Source organism: Lutra lutra, chromosome 2 (assembly GCF_902655055.1).
Source record: "Lutra lutra chromosome 2, mLutLut1.2, whole genome shotgun sequence".
Lineage (NCBI taxonomy): Eukaryota > Metazoa > Chordata > Mammalia > Carnivora > Mustelidae > Lutra > Lutra lutra.
Genome location: NC_062279.1, coordinates 86,969,780 through 86,982,471, shown reverse-complemented (window position 1 = coordinate 86,982,471; position 12,692 = coordinate 86,969,780). Strand labels below are relative to the sequence as shown.

Below are 12,692 nucleotides of genomic sequence, written 5' to 3'. Positions count from 1 at the left end.
AACAGATTAGACTTACTTTCTGACACTTTAACTCATCCCTTACATTGATAGAAACATTAATGAACTCTGTGCTGATGAAATTAAGCACATGGTTTGGGATTGGTCCCATTTCCCTTACTTCTAAAACCATAACTGACTAAATTTTCTTTCCTCCGACACTATTCTGTGCGTGGCACTCATTATTCCCACTGTCAGTTGTTCAGGTCCCCTTCGTGTGTGTCAACTGGGGCGGCTACTGATTTGGGTCACCTCCACCAGAATCTCTGCCCTTCCAGTTTGTCCTGCACATCACCACTGTACATCTATCTCTCTCTCTCTCTCTATATATATATATATGGTCTTAGACTGATCCTTTCATCGTCTACTTTGCTCAAGAAATTACACTTGCTTTCTATGGAGCAGAAAGTCAATGGCCTTTAGATTACCCTCATAAATTGGCTTTACTGTTGACGCTAGACTCTAATCCTCAAACAGCTCTTGTAGACTTTTAACACAGTGTTACTACAGTTCTTTGTCTTGATCTTACTTACTAGGCTCAATCTTCTATTTACACTTTTGTTTTAATACTCTGCTTTTAATTTCTCTGTTCCTTGCCTTCCCTCCCATTTCCTAGACAAACATATCCTTGTTTTCCAGGTACGTTTAGCTCAAATTTTACCTTTCTCATGACTCTTTTTGACTGATTCATGATTTTGTTGTCCCCAAAATACATAGGTTGACTTCTCCATTTCTGTATTGATATAATGATATGATTTAAGGGCCTAGATATACCATTAAAGTATTGCTCTTTTTAACGTATTTTACACAGAGCATGTAATTGTGCTGATAGAAAGCACGTGCGTAGTAAATGATCATTTTGGGGCAGGTTTTAAGGAAGAACCTCTTTATATGTGATGTTCCCCCCACCTCATGGGTTCCCTTTGGTTTTATAGAGGCTGCAAGTCGGGCCATAGTCCAATTCCTAGAAATCAATCAGAGTGAAGAAGCCAGTAGAGGTTGGATGCTACTGACAACAATTAATTTGTTAGCATCCTCTGGTCAGGTAAGTTCTTTGTTTTTGTGTTTGATAACTTTTTTTATCCTCATGGAATTTTGTGAGATTAAATTTATCATCATATCTAATTAAGATTTTATGATAATCATTATGTTCTTCTAATGCTTCTTACATGTTATTTCATGCTTCTTACAACATCTCTATGAGGAGAATTCTATTTTATTAATTTTATACCTGAGGGAATGCCTAACTTGAATAGCATTTTCTGTCTTTGTCATGTCATAACACACGTGGAACATGATAGCAGTGCACAGTGTGCCAGGTACAGCGCTGGAATCCTGTGACTGTAGGCGAGTAGCCCGGAGCTCTGGCTCCATGTGGCCCAGACCAACGCTGCTGTGACCCATGTTAGGGCTCTTGCCTTCTTTCTCCACCCCCCTCTAAGTTTTTTTAAACACATTTATTCTTTTTTCTTTTATGTAATTTACATACCATATAACTCGCCCATTTAACTCAATTGTGTAATTCAGTGGTTTTTAATATATTCACAGAGTTGTGTAGCCATCACTACAGTCTATTTCAGAACATTTCCATCATCCCAAAAAAGAAGCCCTGTACCGTTTAGCTATCACACCCCTATTCCCTACCCCCGCCCCCAGTCTTTTTTTTTTTTAATTCAATTAACATACAATGTATTTGTTTCAGGGGTACAGGCCTGTGATTTATCAGTCTTATATAATACCCAGTGCTCATTATAACACATACCTTCCCCAGTGTCTATCACCCAGTCACCCCATCCCTCCAACCCCTCCTCCCCTCCAGCAACCCTCAGTTTGTTTCCTAAGATTAAGAGTCTCTTATGGTTTGTCTCCATCTCTGATTTCATCTTGTTTTATTTTTCTCTCCCTTCCCCTGTGATCATCTGTCTTCTTTCTCAAATTCCTCATATCAAGAACACTTGCCTTAGAAGAATCATCTGATGTCACTTCGCTAATAAGGAATAAATGACATGGAAAATACTTTTAAAATTCTTTTAACTTTATGGGAAAATAGGGGAATACTGATGTTTTCAGGATAATATGTATTCCCTTCCCACTTGATTTATTCTGGAGATTGCCACTCCCCCCGCCCAATCACCTTTAAACATCTGCCATGATCTGTGTTGCATCTACTCAGTGATGATCTGTTTGGATGCCTGACTCTTGGCCTGTGATGTGGGCATGAAAGTTTATTCAACCTTCTACAGTTCTGAGTAGAATTACCTATCAAAGTTAGTGCCAGTCTTGAGAATGGTTATTATCTAAATTACAGTGGGGGTTTTAAACAACTCACATCATTTAATAATGGGATTTACAAAGGCGGGTGTGACACTAGTCATACTACAGTGACAGGCCACAGTAGAAACAGTGCATATTCCTTAGTAACCATATCCTGGCAATAGTCATTAGCCTCAAGTAGTAGCCCTGGGACTTTTCTCCCTTAGAATGATCTGTTTCTTTCTTTTGTTTGCTGGTTTAGGTTTGTTTGTTTTCTTTCTTTCTTAACATCACAAAAGGAATTAGACCAACTTGCTCTGATGTACCTGGGACTTCCCAGATTTTAGCTCAGAAACCCCACATCCCAGGCAACCCTTGAGTCCTAGGCAAATGGAGATGTTTGTTTACTCCAAGTAACCTTTAGATACTCCTAAAGAGGCCCGCTGTTTCCATGTATCTGTGACCGGACCAGAAGACTATCAAAATGTCAGTTCTGTTTGCTGTTGATGGTAGCTATAAATGCCTCCCTATTACTGTACCAAAATTTGGTTTGGTTTAGAATAACATGTAAAATAATCATTTTTCATTAGAATATTTCTGAGTTTTGTTCTGTTTGTTTTTTAGGATTTTTATTTATTTATTTGAGCGAGAGAACAGTAGTGGAGGTGAGGGATTGAGGGGGAGGGAGAAGCAGACTCTATACTGAGCAGGGAGCCCACCATGGGGCTTGATCCCAGGACCCCAAGATCGTGACCTGAGCTGAAGGTAGATGCTTAAGCTATTGAGCCACCCAGGCACCCTGGAATATTTCTAAGTTTTAATCACATTTTCTGTAGTTGCTGTCTTTCTCAAGTGTGAACAAAAAGTGTGTCCTACCAAAATTCCTAACACACTAGAAAGTCAATAAATGTGAATTAGCTTAAATATGTACAAATGGACAGATTGCCTTAAAAGAGTAAGAAAAGAATCAGGGGAAACCTAATCACTTTTTAAAAAAATTACAGATGTTGCCGATTACTAGTTTGGAGGCCAAATTATACTTTTAGTCTATCAGTTATAAAATGAAAATGAGTAGTCATATATTTTGCCTAATGGAAAGGGAAAGCTAGTAATAACCTGACTAGAAAAAGACATTTTATTTTATTTTTATTCTGTTTTTAAAGATTATTATTTATTTAGTTGAGAGAGAGAGAGAGAGAGATAGTGAGAGAGATAGTGAGAGAGAGCATGAGCAGGGTGGAGAGGGAGAAGCAGGCTCCCTGCTGAGCATAGAGCCTGATATGCGACTGGATCCCAGAACCCTGAGATCATGACCTGAGCCAAAGGCAGACACTTGACGACTGAGCCACCCAGGTGCCCTGAAAAAGAGACATTTTAAAAGAAAATTCAGGGTTATATATTTTGAGTTAGCTTTTCTGTTTACCTGCCATTTCCTGTTGGTAGTGGTGAGGAACATAGATGACAAAAACATGTCCTAAGTCAACATGTAGATGACAAAGATGGAGTAGATGAAGATAACACTATAAAATGCAATCATGGGGCACCTGGGTGGCTCAGTGGGTTAAGCGTCTGCCTTCAGCTCAGGTCATGATCCCAGGGTCTTGGGATTGAGTCGGCATCAGGCTCTCTGCTCAGTAGACTGCTTCTCCCTCTCTCTCTCTGCCTGCCACTCCCCCTGTTTGTGTGTTCTCTCTGTCAAATAAATAAATAAAACCTTAAAAAAAGAAAAAAACTAAACCATTTAAAAAAAATAAAATGCAGTCATGGGGGGTATATGTAGTGCTATGAAAATAGAAATGTGAAATGTGAGAGTTACAAATTTTGTAAGTGGGGGTAGGAGGAAAGATGAGGAATTAAAGCTTCTGACATGGGCAGACTTTAAACTGAACATCAGAAATATGGAGATGGGATAACTAGAAGTAATCATAGTGGGAAGAGCAAAGGGTTTTTAAAATATTTAGAGGCAGGAAATGATACTGGATGTGTAGAAAAGGACCAGATCATGCAAGGGATTGTTCTTTTTTTTTTTGGTTATTGGTTATTGGTTTTTGGTTTTTTATTTGCAAGGAAGGGATTGTTGCAAAGTCTCTCTCCTCTCATCACCCTGCTACTGTATTAGTTCAAGCTCCATCTCTTACACGGTTTTCTGTAATAGTTTCCTAATTACCTTGGCTTTCTTGCTTTTATATCTAACATATCTAGACTACCACCAGCTAATTTTCTGAAATCTGGTTCTGTTATTCCTTTGTTTGTAACACTTCAGTGGTTCTCCAGTGCCAGGAAAATAAAAGTCAAACCAGATTGGGAGACCATACGCATACATAGGTCATCAGATATATGCACGTGGGGATCATTCACCCGGCTTTGTCGCCTAGGGCAGGTTATGTCAGTCATGAGTTTCAGCTGCTTCATGTGTAAAGTCAGGATCACACAATAATAGAATATACCTTGTAGGGTTGTTGGAGGAATAGATGAGTAATTAAAATGCTTAGCATTATGCCTGTTTTATAATGAACACTTATTAAAGATTAGATATTATTATTGTGGCTTTTCAGGAATTAACAGTTTTGGACTCAGGTTCCTGAAACATACTATACTGTAGAGGTCAACCTCCTATGTATCTTCCAGATGGTCTTTCCCCTCTTAATTCCTATACTTTTCCATTCCGTTCCTGGTGGTGTTGATAATTACCTTTATATTAGCCAGCGTACTGTCATCACTACACTTAAGAAATTAATCATAGTCGAACCTACTTCTGCTAGTAGACTGTGGTCTTCTGAAGGGCAGGGGTGCTTTGTCATTGCATGTCCCGTTCCTAGCACACTGCCAGGCATACCCTACACATTCAAAACTTGCTTGATGAGAAAGCTAAGAAACTTAATACGGATTATGCCAGCTCTTGATCTCCAGCGTGATAAAACTTTTTATTCCAAACTTCACCATGAGAAAATTTGCCAATTATTATAGCATACTTAAGAATACTGGAAGCTTCACCATAACAAGAAGGTAGAATTTTTTCCTTTAGAAATTGTTGAAAATGATATAGAGATACGTGTGTGTGTGTGTGTGTGTGTGTGTGTGTGTGTGTATGTGATGGCTATATCCCTCAAGTGTTCTTCCAGCCTCAAGAATGTATTTTAAGAATAAAAATCATGGTCAAGCAACTACTAATACAGAATGTAGTGCTTAATATAGCTCGTGTTTGTTATATAATGCTTATATTAGCTCTGAGACCTACTTGGCATTATATCTGTTTTATAGGAGAGAAAAGTGAGGTCCAGCAAAATTCATTTGCCCAGATTTATGGTTAAGTGTCTTTTTTCCAGATTGCGCAGTTTATATTCTTTGAAACATTCTGCCTCTTAATAAATAAATAGTAAACTTAATAAATAACAAATACATCTCAATCTTTGATTAAAGCAAACTTGTCCAAATGGAAAATGAGTATTTGTCAGCATGGAGTAATTTTTAAAAGATTTTCAGGCATTCAAGAAGTTATTTTGATATGTAATTTTCTGGCTTAAAATTTGTAAGTTAATGATTTAACGTCTGGCTTAAAATTTGTGAATTTACTTAGCTGTACCAGTTACAGTTACATGTCTATCTGCTTATTCACTTATTTATTGGTTTGTTTTCCAGAAAACCGTGGACTGCATGACAACGATGTCCGTGCCTTCCACCCTGGTTAAATGTTTATATCTGTTTTTTGACCTTCCACATGTGCCTGAGGCCGTTGGAGGTGCACAGAATGAGCTACCTGTAGCAGAACGTCGTGGACTACTCCAGAAAGTTTTTGTACAGGTGTGGAAGGTGCTATTTGTCTGCCCAGCAATACCAGTCTGTTTAAAGTGAAACAGGTGTACTCCTCAAAGAGATGTTCTGCCTATTCCATTTTCTATAGTATTCCATGCTCTTATATATTTTTAAGATTTTATTAATTATTTATTTGAGAGAGAGAGAGTTAGAAAGAGTGCACAAGTTTGGGGAGAGGCAGAGAGAAAAGAGAAGCAGACTCCCTGCTGAGCAGGAAGCCTGATGTGGGGCTGTGTCCCAGGACCCTGGGATCATGACCTGAGCTGAAGGCAGACAGACACTTAACCAACTGAACCACTCAGGCACCCCTTCTATGCTCTTTATTATTGACTTTATCTCATATAATTGCCATATTTCTTGAATCTGAACACTTATTTTGAGGAGTAATGGAGTGAGGCATTAACAAGTTTATTTCTCTGGACAGATTCAAATATTAAGGTATCCTTTGATAAGGCAATAACATCTCTAAAAGGAAATAAGCAAGAAAAATTTCTGTTGACAGTCATATTAAATTTGGGGTAATAATTTTTTTGTTGTTGTTGTTGTTAATCTTATTATTTATTTGACAGACAGAGATCACAAGAAGGCAGAGAGGCAGGCAGAGAGAGAGGAGGAAGTAGGCTCTCCACTGAGCAGAAAGCCCGACGAGGGGCTTGATCCCAGGACCCTAGGATCATGACCCAAGCCAAAGGCAGAGGCTTTAACCCACTGAGCCACCCAGGCGCCCCTGGGGTAATAGTTCTTAAAATATCAAGAAATTCTGTTTGTTGCTCTAAATATAGGAAATTCCTAGCCTATAAATATTTCACTTGTAAAAGGCTGTTTATTTTAGTGGCTGCCACCATCTCCTCTGCTCTCTGCTTATAAAGTCCTTCTTTACTGCTGTTGCTGCTATTCCTTTAATAGCATTAGCAGTTAACCAGGGTTTAGTAGACCTTTGTTAGTTTGTCTGGCCGTCATTTTAATATCCTTCCTTGGGAGAAAATTTTCAAAACAGAGTACACACATGTGGAATACAGTCTATCTATGGGCTAATACAGTGTTCAAAAAAACCACATTGACACAAGAGGACAGGTACTGCATCATTTCACTTCTGTGAATCAAAGTGGTCAAACTCTTAGCAAGTAGGACAGTGGTTCCCAAGTGCCAGAGGGTAGGGAACAAAGGGTTGTTGTTCAGTGGGTGTAGAGTTTCAGTTTTGCAGGATGAAAATGTGCTAGAGAGCTGTTGTACAGCAACGTGCATGAAATGAACACTATACTTAAAAATGATTAAGATGGTAAATTTTGTGTTAACGTGTTATCACTTCAGTTAAAAAAAATAAAAACAAACCACACCTGTTTGAATTCAGTTCTCTGCAGTTACATAATTTAAGATGCACATTTCTCACCTCTGAAGTCAGGAAAATGATACCTACCTAAAGGATTTTTGTGAGGATTAAGTGAAATAAAACACAAAGCGATGGTTTGTGTGTGGTAGACATGAACTAAAAGTCCCTTTGATTGCTGCTCTTTCCAACACCAGGGCCACCTCCCTCGGAGTAGCTGAGAGGACAGTGGATCTGCAGTGGTTAAGGTGGGGCTGGATACATGGTAGTGGGGTCTTTGATGAAGAGCTTTGCGGAGGGGTGAGCAATGAGGGGACAAGAGAGAGGGAGACTAAGGCGGTTTTAGAAAGGAAAAGACACAGGGCACCTGGGTGGCTCATTTGTTTAAGCATCTGCCTTCGGGTCAGGTCATGATCCCAGGGTCCTGGGCTTAAGCTCCAGGTAAGTCTCCCTGCTCAGCAGGAAGCCTGCTTCTCCCTCTGCTTCTGCCCTATCCCACCCCCCACCCCAGCTCATGCACACATGTGAGCACTCACTCTCTCTCAAATAAATAAAATCTTAAAAAACAACAACAAAAAAGGGGAAAAGACAAGATTATCAATAAAGTACTAATTCAACAAATATTTATTGAACACTGGATTTCTTAGATACTTTTTGCTAGTAGTTAGGTAACATCCATTATCTCATCATTTGGAAGGCATCCCATAACTTTAGAGGTTTTGTTTTTCCACAAAATGATGATGAAAGCAAATGGCAGAAATAGGATTAGAAGTTATGTTTATCTGAGTCCTGAATTAGATTGGAAGAAAAGCAATGGGAATAAACAAAGGAGTAAATCCCATAGGAATTAAAGCTGCTTAAAGACGTTGCTAATGAATGTAGTGGGTTAGTCTTTGCTTATAGGCTAGTAAACCTATTTCAATAAAGCTCTTCTAAAGAACTAATTAATACCTTTGGCAATAAACAGAGACTGAATTTTGTGTTTTTAATGCTAATTAAGTATAGCAAAGATTTCTTCTAAAACTTAAAAAAATGTTTTCTGTATCTTAAGGCCGTGGGTGTTTCCAAATGAATGGGAGATTCATTTCAGCATATTGGAACCATTGAATGTTAAGGCCAAAAGGAACTTCAACGAGAATTTGGATGAAACTCTCCGTTTAAATTACAGAAACTAATAGCTGAGGCTGTAATCCACAGCAGTTGTGTGGCAGAGATGGGGGCCTGGCTCTTCCCACCTCCTAATCCAGTGCTCCTTTAGCATCACTTTCTTATTTCATTTTCTCCTCACAGACTGGACACTGTGGTCGCCACTTTGTCTAGAATGCCAGTGGGGACAGACTTACCAAATGTTTTCAGAACACATACTGTTTATGATACATGAAATCGTATGTTTATGTTATGTGATAGTTGGTTTCCTGGGTCTTTAGCATTGGTACTGGTTCATGTAGGCATTCACTGTGTTGTTTTGTTTTGTGGGTTTTTTGTTGTTGTGTTGATTTGGCCAGTTATTTTCTGCCACACTTGGCTAGACTTAATAACAGAGTCCCTACAAATAGAAATGGTTAGTATATAGGAGAAGGCGAATGAGATATAGACTGGTTTTCTATTCTATAAAATGAAAGGATTACAGGAGATTATTTCTGAGAATCCTTTTGCCTTTAAAGATTAAGACCTAGTTATTTTAAAAATCAACAAATTTAAGGAATTAAATCCAGTTTATTTTTGAGAAGATTTGTTTTGGAGAAAAGTATTTTATTTTCAAGTTTGTTTTTATGTTACAAATTAGAGAAATGACATCCACTTCTCTAATCACATAAGGTAGTGTGAGAACCAGTGAAAAGTATAATCAGTGATGTACTTTTTTGAAGGTAGATATTTTGCTGCAGTTGATGATCTTTTTTTCATATTATTTTTTTTGTTATATTTGATATGTATGGGGAAAGATAATACCTATTACACATATTAAGTCAGTGTCCAGCAGTTTCTCCAGGCATTTTTGTGTGTGTCAGGGGGAATGCCTGTATTTACCTATTTTGTAAATATCTTATTTCTCTATATTCTTGGTCATTTTTTCCCCCTTCCTTATATTTGGCAACTATGAATTAGAAAGCCCTTCTATTTAAGTAAATTTTTGCATTGAAGGAAATAGGAGAAGTAAAAAACCTAACTTTCTCAGACAAAACATATTTTAAATACTTTTTGTATATTTAGCAGTTTTCCCACAGATGCTGAAATACTCAAATTTCATGAAGCACATTTCTTTGAAGAGAATAAAATTTACATAAATTATAGTTACTTTGTTCATTATGATATATATTTTTGAATATTTAGAAAAGAAATTTTAGCAAGGAGAAGAAAAGTTAACTTCTGATGCGGAGACAAGATGAGCAGGAAAGAAATCCATTGAAGGCAGAAACCATAGCTGAATTCTAAAAGTAGTGGCTCTTAGTGCTTTGAGTACTAGTGTAATCTGTATTCTGCAAATCATAATTAAGGAATAAGTTCTCATTCCAAAGATTAAGAAGTTTTGAATCTTCTTTGAAAGCCAAGCCTTAGATTTTTGGCTACTAGAGATAACTGAACGATGCTTCAGAATTAAGATGATTTTGTTATTGTAATATCTCCTTCTACCTGTATAGAAATTGGAACAATTTTAAAATACTTTTCAAGACCTGTTTTTACTTTTTCACCTCCCTAAAACTGTCCTTTTTAGAGAAGAAAATTGTATCTCACCTATGACAACCTACGAATTAAAGAACCAGATTAGAAAACCAAAATGTTGATCTTGAAAGTTACTGTTGATTTATTCCATTTCAGAGTCAGTATGGAAAAATACCACAGAGAAGACAGGAGAGTAAACAGAGTTGGAGGTTTTTTTGTTTTGTTTTTTTGGTGGGTTTTTTTTTTTTGTTGTTGTTAATTTTAAATAAGCTGATAAAAGTAGGTCTGGCTTACTATCTTAGTATAACACACTTCTAAATTATAGGGTTTTTTTTTAACATTGCCTGAGTTAGTGCACCCATCATTGTGGCTTTAATGATATCATTTAATACTAACCCTGAACTTTCAGAGTTTTTAATAATCAGATCTAGCCCTCTTCTGGCTCCTCCTTTACCCAACCACTCATTTATTTAAATACACATTTGTTTTGTTTCTTTAGATCTTAGTGAAACTCTGCAGTTTTGTTTCTCCGGCGGAGGAGCTGGCTCAAAAAGATGATCTCCAGCTTTTATTCAGTGCAATAACCTCATGGTGCCCTCCCTACAACCTGCCTTGGAGGAAGAGTGCTGGAGAAGTCCTTATGACCATATCCCGTCATGGTCTTAGTGTCAATGTAGTGAAGTATATTCATGGTGAATATTTCTTTATGTTCATTTTCAGTGCTCTAAGTTTCATTTTTCTCTTCTTCATGTGATGATAGACTGCTTTTTATCTCTCAGTTCTCCAAAGATTCTATTTCAAATTAAAAATGGTCTTTGCCAGGAGAAAAAAAAATTTTTTTTATTTCTGAGACATTACAAATGTAAGAAATTTTTGTATGTTCTAAACAATGGATATCTACAAGAGTTGAAATAATTTCATTGTTTATAAATGTTTAATCATAATGTCAGTTTGGTGTCATAGCCTGTTCTTCCCTACTCTTCTCCTGAGGGGGGGAAAAAGTTTTTTTGCGATACTATAGTTTAAAGCCTTTCTGAAGATATTTCATAAGTAGATAGGTAAGTAGCTGGCCAATGGGGCATAAGTGAAATTAGGTAGATTCTTTATCGTTACTAAGGAGAAATTGTGCATTCTGTTTAACTCCTATGTAAGTGTCAATTACCCTTTAAAATGTCTTACTAGGAGACAGTGTAGCATCTGAAATAGTTCACTTCTTATATATTTTTTCCCTGAAAATCTTACAAAATAATTTTTAATACAACCGTTTGTTCACTCACCTAATAACATCAGTCAGTCATTAAATGCTTCTTGCCCACATTCCCATGTTAAATCTTCTTAGCTTTTGTTATGTGACATTGGATTTCTTTAGACAAATCAATTTCATTAAAGATAATAGAAAAAAATGTTGAGAGTTTACACTCTATTTCATGGAACAACTAATAAATCACAGTGAGTTATGCTTCATTCAAAACCCATCTCTGTTCTTAAATTTGTTCACGATTCATCAGTCAATCGGATTCTGCTCAAACCCACACTCCTCTGTGCCTATACTAAGTTATGAGTGTTTTGTGAAAAATTTGCTTTAAATAAAAGATCAGAAGGGGCCACAAGGACAAATGAGTTCTATTCACACCCTAGTGCCTGCCCAGCTACATGAGGGCTTCTGTGACACATGTCACATCCACCCAGCACCTCTCCATAAAGCTCAGAACACTGCCTGTGCTGGGAAAGCATCTGGAGGTGAGGAGCGTGTGTGACAGCCTGCTTGGGGGTCCAGGCTCAGCATCTCTCTGATGGGGAGACTGGACTAGGCCTGCAGATGTGCCTGCAGGTGGCTGGGAGATCATCTTTTTAGAAAGCCTTTAATCCCCAGAGTCAGTGAGAAGGTATCACTGTGCTTTAAATGAGTAACATACAGTGTAAACATAATTGAAAAAATTTTATTTCCTGAAGTATTTCTGTATCTCATTGGTCCATATTCACTCCGATTTGAGCTTTTAAACTAATGATTGGATTTTTCTTTTTAAACTTAGAAGATAGGTTTTTGGCCCCCCCGCCATCCTGTCACTATTCTAACATAAAAGATCAAAAATACTGTTTGGCAGCAAGCAATCATTTTGTTTAATGAAAAACGTCTAAGTGTGATGTAAAAGCTATAATAATGTCAACTATTTTTCAACATTTCCCGTATTACCCTTTGTTTACTACTTAGAGACAGAGCTTTTCCAGTGAATTTAAGTCTTATATTTACTTTTAGAATGTGTAACATTTTTCTTATAGTATTTTATAGATACATTAAAATTCAGTATTTCATTGAGAATAAAATTTTTTATTTAAGAATAAAAATTTTCTTAAGCAATTGGTTTAAATAATATGTATTTATTCTTAATTTTTGCAGAAAAAGAATGTTTATCTACATGTGTTCAGAATATGCAGCAATCGGATGACCTGTCTCCCCTAGAAATTGTTGAAATGTTTGCTGGGCTTTCTTGTTTCCTCAAAGATTCGAGTGATGTTTCCCAAACCCTTTTGGATGATTTTCGGATATGGCAAGGATATAATTTCCTTTGTGATCTCTTGCTTAGGTAAGACCCCACAATTTAAGAATATATTTTAAATGTGTATTCAGTCTTTTTTGTCA

The 12,692-nt window shown here is 37.1% G+C and overlaps 1 protein-coding gene across 9 annotated transcripts in view; it reads left to right on the top strand.

Moving 5' to 3' along the window:
* The window catches only part of WDFY3 (WD repeat and FYVE domain containing 3), a 279,105-nt gene that overhangs the window by 122,611 nt on the left and 143,802 nt on the right, over positions 1-12,692 (top strand). For all 9 annotated transcript variants that reach the window (XM_047717875.1, XM_047717871.1, XM_047717877.1 and 6 more), the window contains 4 exons: positions 933-1,042; positions 5,890-6,051; positions 10,551-10,743; positions 12,450-12,636. In XM_047717875.1, coding sequence (XP_047573831.1) covers positions 933-1,042; positions 5,890-6,051; positions 10,551-10,743; positions 12,450-12,636 — 652 coding nt within the window. The remainder of the gene's footprint in view (positions 1-932; positions 1,043-5,889; positions 6,052-10,550; positions 10,744-12,449; positions 12,637-12,692) is intronic.